The sequence below is a fragment of the Hemicordylus capensis genome, chromosome 3, assembly GCF_027244095.1.
Source record: "Hemicordylus capensis ecotype Gifberg chromosome 3, rHemCap1.1.pri, whole genome shotgun sequence".
Classification (NCBI taxonomy): domain Eukaryota; kingdom Metazoa; phylum Chordata; class Lepidosauria; order Squamata; family Cordylidae; genus Hemicordylus; species Hemicordylus capensis.
Window position 1 is genome coordinate 126,675,739 of NC_069659.1, and position 12,827 is coordinate 126,688,565.

The 12,827-nt window shown below is 42.0% G+C and overlaps 1 protein-coding gene across 2 annotated transcripts in view; it reads right to left on the reverse strand.

Moving 5' to 3' along the window:
• Positions 1 to 454: 454 nt before the first annotated feature.
• The window catches only part of ASMT (acetylserotonin O-methyltransferase), a 34,315-nt gene continuing 21,942 nt past the window's right edge, over positions 455 to 12,827 (reverse strand). For both annotated transcript variants that reach the window (XM_053311049.1, XM_053311048.1), the window contains exons 2-8: positions 10,540 to 10,714; positions 6,457 to 6,586; positions 5,690 to 5,758; positions 4,714 to 4,832; positions 4,309 to 4,449; positions 3,348 to 3,470; positions 455 to 1,357 (exon numbers count right to left, since the gene is read on the reverse strand). In XM_053311049.1, coding sequence (XP_053167024.1) covers positions 1,146 to 1,357; positions 3,348 to 3,470; positions 4,309 to 4,449; positions 4,714 to 4,832; positions 5,690 to 5,758; positions 6,457 to 6,586; positions 10,540 to 10,606 — 861 coding nt within the window. In that variant the 5' untranslated portion in view covers positions 10,607 to 10,714 and the 3' untranslated portion in view covers positions 455 to 1,145. The remainder of the gene's footprint in view (positions 1,358 to 3,347; positions 3,471 to 4,308; positions 4,450 to 4,713; positions 4,833 to 5,689; positions 5,759 to 6,456; positions 6,587 to 10,539; positions 10,715 to 12,827) is intronic.

The following is a 12,827-nucleotide window of genomic DNA, read 5'->3' on the forward strand; positions in this document are numbered from 1 at the left end:
TCCATCCCATGGCTTATCTTATAGGATGAAATTCCACGCACACTTCATGACAAAATATTCCACAGTAATGGCATGTTTGCTCTGCAAAATTAAGGGTATTGGATTTGACTTGGATCTTAACAGTTTGACCTCAGCTTGCTGAATTTCTAACTGTAGAAGAACAGGTCTGCTGAGCTAAAGGATAGTATGCCAGCGCCATCTAATGGCAAATGTGATAAGAATTCAGTTGACTTTTTTTTAAACTCTCAAAATGAATGTATTTGATTAATTTGCATTTATATCCCACTTTTCCTCCAAGGAATCCAGGGCACATAAATTCTGTGTTCTGGGTCTGTTTTCCATTTAGATGAACCCTATGCCTATTAAGTCATGCAGGCATCAGAATGTTCAACAGCAGCATTTTTTAAAAAATAAATGAGTTATTTTTTTAAAAAAAGAAAGAAACGAGAACACATTCATTTCACATAATTTTATTTTAAAATATGGAAGGGATATTGCCATCTATCAAATGTTTTGCTTTTGTCCTGCCTCTTTTCATACACTCCTCTCTTCCCTTCACACATGAGAGGAGGAAGGTTTCCAATTGAATTAGAACTAGCTGGGATTTGCTGGGATGTCCCAACCCAGCAAGCTCAGGCTTGTTTTAACCATTGTTTACAAACAAGGCAAGGCATGACATTGGGGTTGAGTTCTAGCCCTCTCTTGTCCTTTCACTTCCCTGGCCCTCTCTCCCCAAAGCTTGTCTCTCTTGAGCATTCTTTAGTTAGTGGTTTTGTTTTTCCTTCCAGTACAGAAACTAACCTTTCATTTCCTCACATCAACTGAACTGTTTGTTAGCATTCTATGACTGATATTTCACCTTCAGCATTAACACTGTTTTGCTGGCTTTCAATGATATTACAGTGATCCAAGCCAACGGTTAGGGTGCTTATCTACAAACACATGCTATGTGAACAAAGCATGCTTGAAAAAACAAAATCTAAACTAAATAAATCTAAGTAGGCACTGTTTTACTGTGATTAAATAAATTAATACAGAAACATTTTGTTATATTGCCATCCTGAACTGTGAGTTGGATAAATTTCAGTTGAACAAATTATTCTTACTTCAATTGCACCTCTTATAATGAAGGATCACAGACAATATTATTTTCTTCCTAAAATGGCATCATAAAGCTTTCCTGTTTTCTTGAAGCCAATTTCTTTGAAACCAGCAGCTGTGAGGAGTTTGCTGTACTCTGCTGGGGTACGTTCTTTTCCTTCTGTCTGAACAAGCATATTAATGGAATAGAGTTGGCTTTCCAATGGGCCGCTTTTGTCTTCATTCAGAAGTGTTTCAATGAGCAGCACTCCACCACCTAGTTGAGGCAGAAGATTCATGAAGTCAGCACTTTAAAACACAGCCCAGCCTCATGTCTCCATAGTGGTTGGTAACATTGACTGGACAACTTAGCGCAAAGAAAGCACTATCTAACAAGGACTGCATGAAAATAGAACAACAAAGAGGATTTGGATCAGTGGGGTGTGGGATTCTCATACACGAAACCTTTCACATTACAGTGGTCACAATGGCCACAAGTACAGTCAGGGATGGCTCACTAACTAGGTGGCTACCTAGGGCAGCAGCCTATGGGAGGGGGGGCATTTCACCCACTAAGTGCTCCCTGCCACACTCCTTGCCATGCCCCTGCTGCAATGGCAAGTGTGGGCACTGAGAAGGGGAGCACGGGGATGGGGTGGAGGGCATGGCGCCCGACTGTATCCTCTTCCACTGCTGTCTCCTCTTCTCCTCTGGCCACCTGCCCACTTTTCCTGCTTCCAACTTCGAGCCAAAAACCGGAAGAGTGGGTGGGTCAGAGGAGAAGAGGAAGTGTGGCCATGTGGCCATCCAGAGAAGCCAGCTGGAAGCCCTGTCCTACACCTGCTGCCTCTGTGCCTCTTCTACACTGGCCTGCCCATCCACTCTTCCTGCCCATCCACTCTTAGCTTTCAGCGAAAAGTAGGAAGGGCCAGCAGCCAGAGAAGCCAAACAGGCAGTCAGAAAAGTCCCATCACTGTCATCTCTTATGCTTTTCTGTCCTGCCTGCAGGCTGACTGCTCTGGCAGTGGAGGAGGTGGAAGCAGCATAGCAGGTCAAAAACACAATGGAAGCTGGGGCACGGCAGTGGCCAGGCTTTTCCTGGGGTGCCAAAAGTCCTTGGGCCAGCCTTGGCAATGGCCATGAACTTTCCAACTATTTTATTTCTAGTAACCAAGCTCCAAAGAGCTACTTAGATAAAGCTCAAAGTTTTGTACATACCCAGCAGGAAAATATTTTCCCCTTTTGGAAAACAGGCCCCTATGGTTTCTTAAAAACTCTCAAGTTTGTCATGAGGCATGGAGAATGTCTGTTTGACACACAGAAGTCAAAAACTCCTCTGGGAACACTGAACCACCTGCATGGTTCTTTGAGGCTGTTCTCATGCACAGCCTAATTCAGGTTAGGGAATCCCGGCCTGGGTTAGGTTGCATGTGAGAACTGCTGGAATCGGGCCTGACCCTGATGGGGTAGTGCTGCTTAGCCCAGCTTTTTAGCTCAGCTCCTAGTGAGGCTGAAGGGAGTAAGTGCTCCTTTAACCCGGGCTTCCTGCTCGTGTGTCTCCTCGAGCTGTGTCCAGCTCAAGGAGACACAGAGATGAGCGCCTAGAGCAGGCATCCCCAAACTGCGGCCCTCCAGATGTTGCTGAACTACAACTCCCAGCATACCCAGCCACAAAAAATTGTGTCTAGGGATGCTGGGAGTTGTAGTTCAGCAACATCTGGAGGGCCGCAGTTTGGGGATGCCTGGCCTAGAGTGTCCATCCCCTGGGGAAATCCCCCAAAGCACCACACTCAGTGTGCAGAGCATTGTGGCAATATTTTGGATTTCCTGTGAGTCCAAGAAATCTGGATGGATGTATTACTGGAAACTACTTTACACACAGCACATTGCCATAGAAAAAATGAAGATAGAACAAACAAAAAGAAGTCTGAGTAATCATGGAGGGAACAAGAACTTACATCTTAACCAAATATCAAATACAGGCAGTTCAATTTGTATTTAAAACAAAACAAACAAAAAATCTTAAGTGTTTTTCACCCAAAGAGTGTGACCTTCAGTTCTATTATGCAATCTCATTTGAGGATAGGACCAAGTGCAAAACCACCAGTGGTAGCCGAAGGGAATTGTGGGGAAACCAGCATCACACTAAGTAGTAGAACAGCTGCAGCCACTCTTCTGATGCCTTCCTTTAATGCCTATGTTCATACAAATATCTGTAAGGGACTATGATGTAGTCAGGCTCTTACACACAGTTGACACATACATACCAGGTCTGCAAGCCTTCTGCACTTTTGTGAGAAGCTGCACACATTTCTCATCTGCCCAGTCATGGAGGATCCTCGCTAAAATATACAGGTCAGCTGCTGGAACTGGATCTTTAAAAAAATCCCCTGCACCCAAAAGGAAAATATGGATTTCTGATTAATCAAGCATGCCATGAAGTACAAAATGGAACCAAACAGGATTCATTGGTGGTGATGTTTGTGTTTGTGCAGGCACTAAAGCCCTACTAAAGCCAATCACCCTTGTCTGTTGAGAAGCTGCACCTTGTTAAGAAAAGCATTATGTAATCCAGAGGATTTCCATGTATTGGGCACTAACATATATGAAAGAAGGAACAAGGAAACCACAAGAACAAGGTTTCTTTCTGTAAACAAGGAACCCACAAGAACTTTCTGTATTCATCTCTACATGAAGACTGGCCATCGTGGAATTAATTCTGAGTAGAAAAAGTCAAATGTGGGTTTTTGACCCATTTTACTCTTGATCACACAATACACATAACCCTTATGGAGCCTCCTGCATATACAGGGAACCCTTAGGGCAATGGCATGAGGTTTGAGGCATCCATATTTAACTCCAAAGTGAACACACTGTTTCTACAATCTTAACTGTCTTTGAAGTAAATGTGTAACAAATATTTAAGCATTCAACAAGTTCAACAAATCAAATATATTTGCAACCATCTAGGGAAAATCCAACTGGCCCTCTCCAACACAAAGCAAAGCATCCCTCCAGTGACTGTTGCTGATGTCTACCTTAAGTGTCTTTTTAGATTGAACCCTTTGGGGACAGGCAACCATCTTATTTATGTATTATTTATTTTTCTGTGTAGCCCTCTTTGAGAATTTTGCTGAAGAGCGGTATATAAATATTCATTGTAGTAGTAGTAGTAGAGTAAGCAACAATATGTACCGTCAACATGAACCCAGTAGAAATCAAATTTACCTTCATAAAATGTGATCCGATGTTCCTCTGAAGATACAAAATACTTTTTTGCTGTTTGTATTACTTTAGGAAGGTCAAAGATGGTGACTGTACAACTTGGATACATTGAAACACATTCCTGAGCCAAAGCACCAGCACCACCTTTGTAGAGAAAAGTAAAAAGGAGTTTAGGCATACAAAGCTCACATAGCATGGCACTAACTTGTGTCTCAAAGTCTCTTCAGGTTTGGATGACCCAATTATTTAGTTATTTATTCGATTTATATATCACCAGTCATGTGCCTAAAAACACAGATTGTAACAAGCAACATCAGTTTGGGCTAAGGATTTTGAGGTGATTTTCATATCCTCAAAAATCTCAATAGCTGAAACAGGAAGAATACTGAAAATGTTTAAGGAGCTTACCTCCAAGGTCATAAATCACAGTGAATGAAGAAAGATCAAATGCTGCTATCACATCTCTGCCACAAATGCTCCAAATTTCATTCAAGCCATACATGAATTTTATCATTTCTTCCTCTGATCTAGAAATTTGAAGTACATGCATGAACAATAAGTTTATGGCAGATACACTCAATTTTGGATTAGGATGATGCTGTTGAAAATGTCAATAATTATCTGCCACACGTTAGTCTTTGGGGTATGTTCCAACACACACTTAGTATTGTTTTGCAGTGCACACAGACTGTCCCATTTATTTCAACAAAGGAAGAAGGTCTGCCAAAGAATGGACACATTGATTTATTGTTTCCATTGAAATGAATGAGGTAACTGTTGCAGATGAAATAATTTCTTGCACGCATCCGAGCTTCAAACCCTATGTTGCAGCATATATCTTGGATTGTTCTTAAATATATACACACACTTCTGAACATCGACTTGGATCCAAATTAGATACCTTTCTGAGAAAGGTAACCCCAAATCCAAATGAGTTCTGTCTGTGCAAACTTTTGCACAAGCTCTTTTTAAGCCCTGCTCATTGATTTTATGTGCTATGCCTCGTATTTTCCTCATTCACCAGGTTACTTGTAATGCAACTTTAGATACATTGTGGTACTGCACTGCAAGAGTTTTCCCCCCACTAGCATTTGTGCAAGTGTTCTTGGAACATCAAGTAATTTTCCCCTTCCATCGGTGGTTCTCTGGACCCGAGCCGTTATTTTAGTCTTTAAAAACTAAACAGTATAAACTAACCCAGCATGGCACACTTTACTTTATTGCATATGCTTACATTTTAATGGACCTTAGCTGCTATAAAAAAGAACAGCATTTGAGAAAATATCAAATAATCAACTGGGGTTTTTAAACACTTTTTCAAAGGCAATCTGTTGCATTTTTCTTTTAATTTTTAAAATACTAAATTACTACATGGTGACCTTACCTGTAAAGAGCTTCAAAGACATCTTTCGATGAAATGCCAAATGCTCTCTCATATTGGTTTTTTCCTTCCCTTAAATTAAGAACAAAAATCTTCTTGATAAAGAATCTGTTAACCTAACTTTCAATCATCATATATAGCATATTATTTAACACTCCTCCAGAATAATCTGACATAGGCATATGTTAAGAATGTTTGTACTCAGTATTGATTATGAAGTGTAACATATCCTGTAATCAAAAGCAGCAGAAAGATATCTATATGGCCTTTCCCATTAGCTTAAAAATGTGGCCTCGTTTCTGGTTTTTTGCTTCCCCACCACAGGCAACAAAGTCAATTGTATTTCAGTTCCTACATGCCTGTTGCTAGTCAGCAAGTATCCCCTGAGAATCTTCTCCACAAACAGTGCTGTTATTCCTAAGCCTTCCCTAGGCACAGTACAATAATAAGGTTGCTTCTTAGCACCTGCATTAAATCTGTCCTATGAAACATTATCAATTTTACAATGTCAGCACGTGATGTGTGCTCACATTAAATAGTCAGAAACAGTAGTATAATAGTAACCCCATGGTAGTCCTATATGAACAATGAGCACTTCAGTATCATGCTCCCCTGGTAATCAACAGTTAACATATTTATTTTGTCTAATTTCCCTGAAAACACAACTCCTTCCAAATGGAATTCAATAATTCACTGTAACTCAGTCGTTCACTGCAGAAGCGTTACAATTCTTCTGTCAGCAACATATGCTTTTTCCTCCTCCTGCTCACCTCACAGCATCAGTCAAGTAGTGCCAGCACAGATAGATGGTTTTGGAGTAGTACATCAAATTATGATGCTGGGTCTTTGGACTTGTTTTTGCAAGGTAGAGATTGGATATCTCTGTGTTGCCATAAAAAGCTAAAGAGGAAAGAGAAATCAAATAACTTTATACCGTACTAACAAGATAAAACTGTCATCATAATCTTAACAACAAGAAGAAGAAATTTGCAGGATCCCTATGTCTACCTCAAAGCAAAATTCTGATGGAAGTTTACATTTTATTTAATTTTATTTACTTACTTATCAAATATGTACACTGCCTCAAACTTCTGTCTCTGGGCAGTTTGCAACAAAAAAACCCAACAAATTAAAACCTTAAAATGGCTTAAAGGCCACAAGTCTAGTTAAAAAACTTGGGTGGAAAAATGTGTCTTTAAAGACTTCTTAAAAGTTGACAGAGATGTGGAGACTCTTTTTTCAGTAGGGAGCACATTCTAGAGTCTTGGGGCAGCAATAGAAAAGGCCCATCCCTGTGACCATTAAACCTGGTTTTGTACATGGATTCAAAGACACCCATTCAACTTGTGTCTTTGCCATGTGCCTAGCAAGACTTGCTTTTGACCCCTTTTGGTCACATTGGTTGTGGGGGCAAATGAATGTACAGTATGTTAAATCAATTCAAAGATCTAGTTACATATTGACCTTAAAAACATGGAGAAATGACTGTAATATGCTTCATGTAACAAGACCAAAGCAGCAAGGAGTGATGAGTGTTCAAAATTACCATAGAAGGAAAATAAGAAATGTAACCTATATTGGACCAGTTCGGATGATAGTTTCAACATGTGATGAGAATCCTCCACATGTGTACAAATGATCATTCAAATGGAAAAACATACATTCTTTACCCAGGATTTAAATGCTAGATATAGGGGCTATTCTCACAAGCAGCAAAAATTGGGCTAGGAGAGCCTAGCACGATTTTTGCTGCTCGTGTAAACCACTGGGCTCGCAGGCAAGCCTAGTGGCTTACAAGCGGCTAGCCCGCTTTTGTAGCCCTCCCCTAAAACCAGGTTTGTTGAGCAAGCACTCCGCAAACCAGGTTTTACAGATCGTGAGTAGCCATGGTGCGGCTCTGTGCCATGGTTACTCACAAGTAGACCCCCTGAGGGGAGGCGAAAAGCCACCTCCCGGCTCCAAGGGTGTCCCCAGTATGCCCTGCACAGGGCATACTGGAGCTTCCGGGGGCCATGCAACCCCCGAGCTCCCTAGCCCCTGCCGGCTCCGTCACGGAGCTGGCAATCGTGTGGGTGGCTGATCCAGCCACCCAGGGCTCCCTCCCTGCTCGTGTGCGGGGAGAGCGGGCTCTCCCCGCACACCCTCCAAAACCAGGTCTCACTGATCGTGAGACCCGGCTCATAATGTAGGATTTAACATGTGTATTAGTCACTATCATGCGATTAGATTATCATCTGGATTGCGAAGTGCTGTTTTCCCCTGCTAACCATTGAGTTTCAATTGTAAACACTATACAGCCCAGGATAGCATCATTCACTCTACTCACATTGGTCTGTCTGCATTTTTTTTTCCTAGATGGGTACGGAAAACCACAGATATATTAATCGCATGTTTGAAATTATCATCTGAACTGGCCTTTAGTGTATGTACTTCAATTTCTCAAATTCATTTTTAAAAAAAAACAACCAGCCTTGCATCATATAGTAAAGGATAATGAGATACTAAAGAAGCCCTCTCAAAGATAAAATATTCCACTGTTACTTCTGACAAACACAAGAGGGAAAAATATTACCCATAATTGTGTGAGCGTGTTTATGTAGATTGTCATTTAAGTGTGGTCTTACCACTTTCTTTTTCAAGCATTGGTGGACTCCTCTCAGGGGCAGAGCTATAATTGAGTGGATGTATTCAAGGGACATGGGCCGGTCACCACCAGGGGCAATTCCCAGGCTGCCTTTCCCCTGCCCCTCTGGGCTGCGTCTCCCCCATCCTCAGGCCTCCATCCCCTCCAACCGCTTACTCACCACCTCAGTGGCGGCTCATAAAGCAGCAAAGGCTCCTAAGCTTTCCCTGGCTGCTGGCCCTTTAAAGACACCATGGCTCAGCGGTGATGTTTTTATAGCATGCAGTGGCCAGGGAAACCTTAGAAGCCAGCACTGTGGCTCCTGGAGCTTTAGGTGCTGCCCCTGCTATTGGAATGGCTTCTAAAACTCTAGGAGTTGAAGCAGCAGTTCCTAAGCATTCTCCAGCCAACGCCGCTATAAATATGTCAGGGACCAGTGCACCAGGCCCTGATGTTTTTCTAGTGCATAGCTGGGAAAGCTTAGGAGCCACCACTATTGTCATGGTGGTAGCAGCAACAGCAGTGAGAAGGCGGGCGGGAGGCAGTGGAAATGACAATAACCACCAAGCAAGAGAGAGGGAGGTGAGGCACCATGGAGGTGGCGGCTATGGGACAAGGGCGGCGAGGGTAAAGGAGACCTAGTGGTGTGGATAGGGTGGTGACTGAATTCAGAACACAGGCCACCACCAGCAATGTTGCTATGCCCTGACTCCCACAATGATTCACATCCTTCAGTGCCTACAAGCAGCATATGGGAACTTTGATTCAGAATTAAATCCACTAGTTTCTCCAGAGGCCTTTTTGGTTCTGGATATTTTTATGCCCATAGATTCCCCCAGTCTGATTCATCTGCTCTTCATACAGCCATGCTCTTGAAGGCTATTAATAATTTCCCTATGAACACTTTCTTCATTCTCTCTACTCTAATCATGCTTACAGACAATTCCATGTGGTGGCTAGTGTGTGTGTGTATGTAACTTCAGAAAAGGTAGCTAATGCAGAAACTTCTTAGGAACTTGAGCCTCAAGAGTCCTGTCTACAGGTTTTGGAACTGCAATGCTCCAGAATCAAAAATTGCAACTGGTTCCTTGTTTAGCACTGTGAGGAAATGTAATGGACTACAAAGTGTTTTTTGGTCAGGAAATTGTTAGGGTTTGGGTTCTTTCTAAGTGGATCTACAAGTGTGGTTGGCAGAACTCTGCTGGGAGAGGAGTAAGTTTAAAAAAAATTGGGAAGAGTGTGAACCAGAGGAGGGGGGGAAGGGAGAGGGAGAGTCAGCCTAGGCAGCGGCTGGATGTAAAGGAGAGCTGAGAAAGGTTCCAAGTAAAAAATAAGTCATATATATAGTTTTTCTAAAAAAAACTAGGTTCTGTAGAGAAACAGGACAAAGGTGTGAAACATATGAGAACTGTGTAAGATCTGTAAACAAAGAACTGTTCTGTAAAGGAAACATGTGTAACCAAGCAAACATACTACCCTACTATACTGGTAGTGAAAGAAAACAATCTCAGAATCTATATACAGTAAATCTTTATAACATTACTTTTGTTCAAGAAGTCTTTCTGAGTGACTCTGTTAAACCTTGCATGTCTACACATCTATGCTACTAGTCCAGAAGAAAGTGTAAGAGCTATTATGTACCCTGAGACATAGTTGGTGGCAGTGAGATCAAGGACAAGAGAAGTTTAAAAAGCTGCTTTAAAGAAATATTAACCATCTCACCAAATCCAGTCCCGCGATTGTTACAAAGTCACATGTGCAAAACATTTTGCACATTTATATTGGCTTAGGTTATTCACTCATGAGCAGTGTTCTGCATTTGAAAATCAAATCACCCCTAAGTCTCTGTGACAAGAGTGAAATTTCCATGTACCTGAAACAACTCCCTGTTCATGATAGATCCGAAGTGGTTTGAGAGAGCGGGTGGGATGGGGGAGAGAGAGGGAGAGGGAGAGATTCCTTCCCAAGGTGTATGCACATATTTCTTCTAGCCTACTCGTGGCCCACTATTGCAGGTGGCAATTTGGGTTTGCAGCTCTTTGAAAACAAATACACACATGTACAAGGTCTGATTACATCGGTGAAAGCAAGACAAGCCTATATACAAGCAGCAATCCTCCTTTCAAACTGCCTTTGACTTGAAGAAACTATTGTAGTTTTCTCCTATAAGCTTTCCCTATATGTTCACAACCACAGACCAAGGTGGTTGGTGTCATCCTGGCATGGTTACCTCCTTCCTCTTTCACTTCCACTCTCAGGAGCTTCAAACCCACACATGCATCAAGCAGCCTCTCCATTCCATGGTAGCTGGTCTCCAGCCTCTCAGCAATAGCCTTTGAGGACAAAATCTCTCCGGACTCTCTCAAAAGATCAAATACTCCCAACTCACAGGCAGAAAACAGAACCTGAAACCAAAAGGAAAGAGAAATAACAAAAGGTGTAAAACATGTGCACGATAGTACAATTTTGCCAGCAGTACACTTTAAAGACTGAAGGCTAAAATCCACCCCTGTGAGACATTTATAGAGCTTCAGCTAAATCTTGACTTAAAACCCACATAGTGATGGTACCCGAGGGCTTCCATAGGTCTCTCTTTATGTTTCAATCTATTCTATATTTTGGAGAGAGAGGGCGGGGGAACGTTCACACAACTGGGAGGGTGGGTGGGGGGAGGCTGTTTGTACTCACCTTTCTCCAAGATGACTGCTGCCTGTTTCTGGGAACACAGACTGTGCTCCCTGACTATTTGTGCTGCGTGCCTGCAGTGCAGAGCTCCAGAGACCAGAATAATGCATCCTGCTCTCTGGAGATCCCACAATGCACTGTGTGATGTGTGCAATGCATTGAGGGACTCCCTCAGGAGATGGGCGCTCTAGGCACCCATCTCTATGTTCACTGGGGCTGAACACAGCCCCAGGAAACACATGATCCCAGAACCCAGTAACCCTTAACCCAGGTTAAGTGGTCACTGAAGCCTTTAACCCTGGCTAAGAGCCGGGTCTCAAAGTGGGGATAGGTGGCGTTGCCCTGCCAGGATCAGGTGTGATCCTGGCGGTTCTCACACACAACCTAACCCAGGCTGGGCATCCCTAGACTGGGTTAGGCTGCATATGAGAACAACCTCAGAGAGTGTGTGAGAGAGGGTCATTCTTCTCAATGACCTACAGTTAACAAATTTTGCTTACAGAATCCTGCCACTGAAATTAGCTGAATGTGCTAGTTTGTACACAAGAATATGCTCTGTGAAAATTTAATAGATATTTAGGAAGGAATTATGAATATCATACCACCCAGTTAACTACAGATACTAGATTTTGCATAAACATCCTGACACCTAAATTAGCTGAACATACTACTTTTTACACTGGAATATGCTGGAAGAAAGGTTTAAACACATTTTGGGGGGTGGGTTTAAGAAGAAATTCTGAATTTTGTTATTTATTTATTTATTCAATTTCTATACCACTCCTCCAAAAATGACTCAGGGTGGTTCACACAGAGAAATAACAAATAAATAAGATAAATAAGATGGATCCCTGTCCCTAAAGGGCTCACAATCTAAAAAGAAACATAAGATAGACACCAGCAACAGTCACTGGAGGTACTGTGCTGGGGGTGGATAGGGCCAATTACTCTCCCCCTGCTAAATAAATAGAATCGCCACATTAAAAGGTGCCTCTTTGCCAAGTTATTGTCCTCAACAGATTTTTTAACATTCAATGATCAGACCAATAATTCCAAAATGACATCATGCCCAAGAGAAGATCTTTCTCAGATTCAAAATTACCATAAATGGTAATTTTTCAATAACATTAATAATATGTAAAGTTGAAATCCTACAAATGTTAAACTGTTATTTTGCTTCCCTTCAGAAAACATTATAATTATGACATATACAGTATGATACCAGAGAGAGAGAGAGAGAGAGAGAGAGAGAGAGAGAGAGAGAGAGAGAATACACACACACATATAATCAGGTGGTATATAAGTATGAAAAATGAATGACTAAAATATATATACAGGTGGCCCTCAAAAATTTCCCCATGGTTTTGCCCATTGGCAGGACACCTCCCTGTATTCACTTATTGCGGGGGGGGGGGGCGTATAGTTTTGGTTATTTGCATTTTTCTACTCCCGTAACTAAATTGGTATACAGGTTAAACAGCCACTCTCCCTGCTTCTCAGCTGGCACATGGGAAGAGTAAAGACAAGAGGTGCAGGCTGCTGCATCAACCTTCGCCTATTGCACCGCTTCTTTAAACCTGAGGAGTGGAGAGAGTGGCTATTTAAACTTTAAACCTCTCCATGCTTCTCAGCTGATGCACAAGGAGTTTTAAAGTTGAAACAGCCACTCTCCCTGAACAGGCTGATCCATCCACTCTCCATGCAAGAGTGGATTGTTTAGCTAAGGAACCTAACCCAACTTTTTGGGTTAAGTCAAGCATTCTGATATTGCAGTTTCTGCAAACTTTAATATTAAAGAGCCTCCAGAATTTAATTTCTTTAACTTTCCTAGTA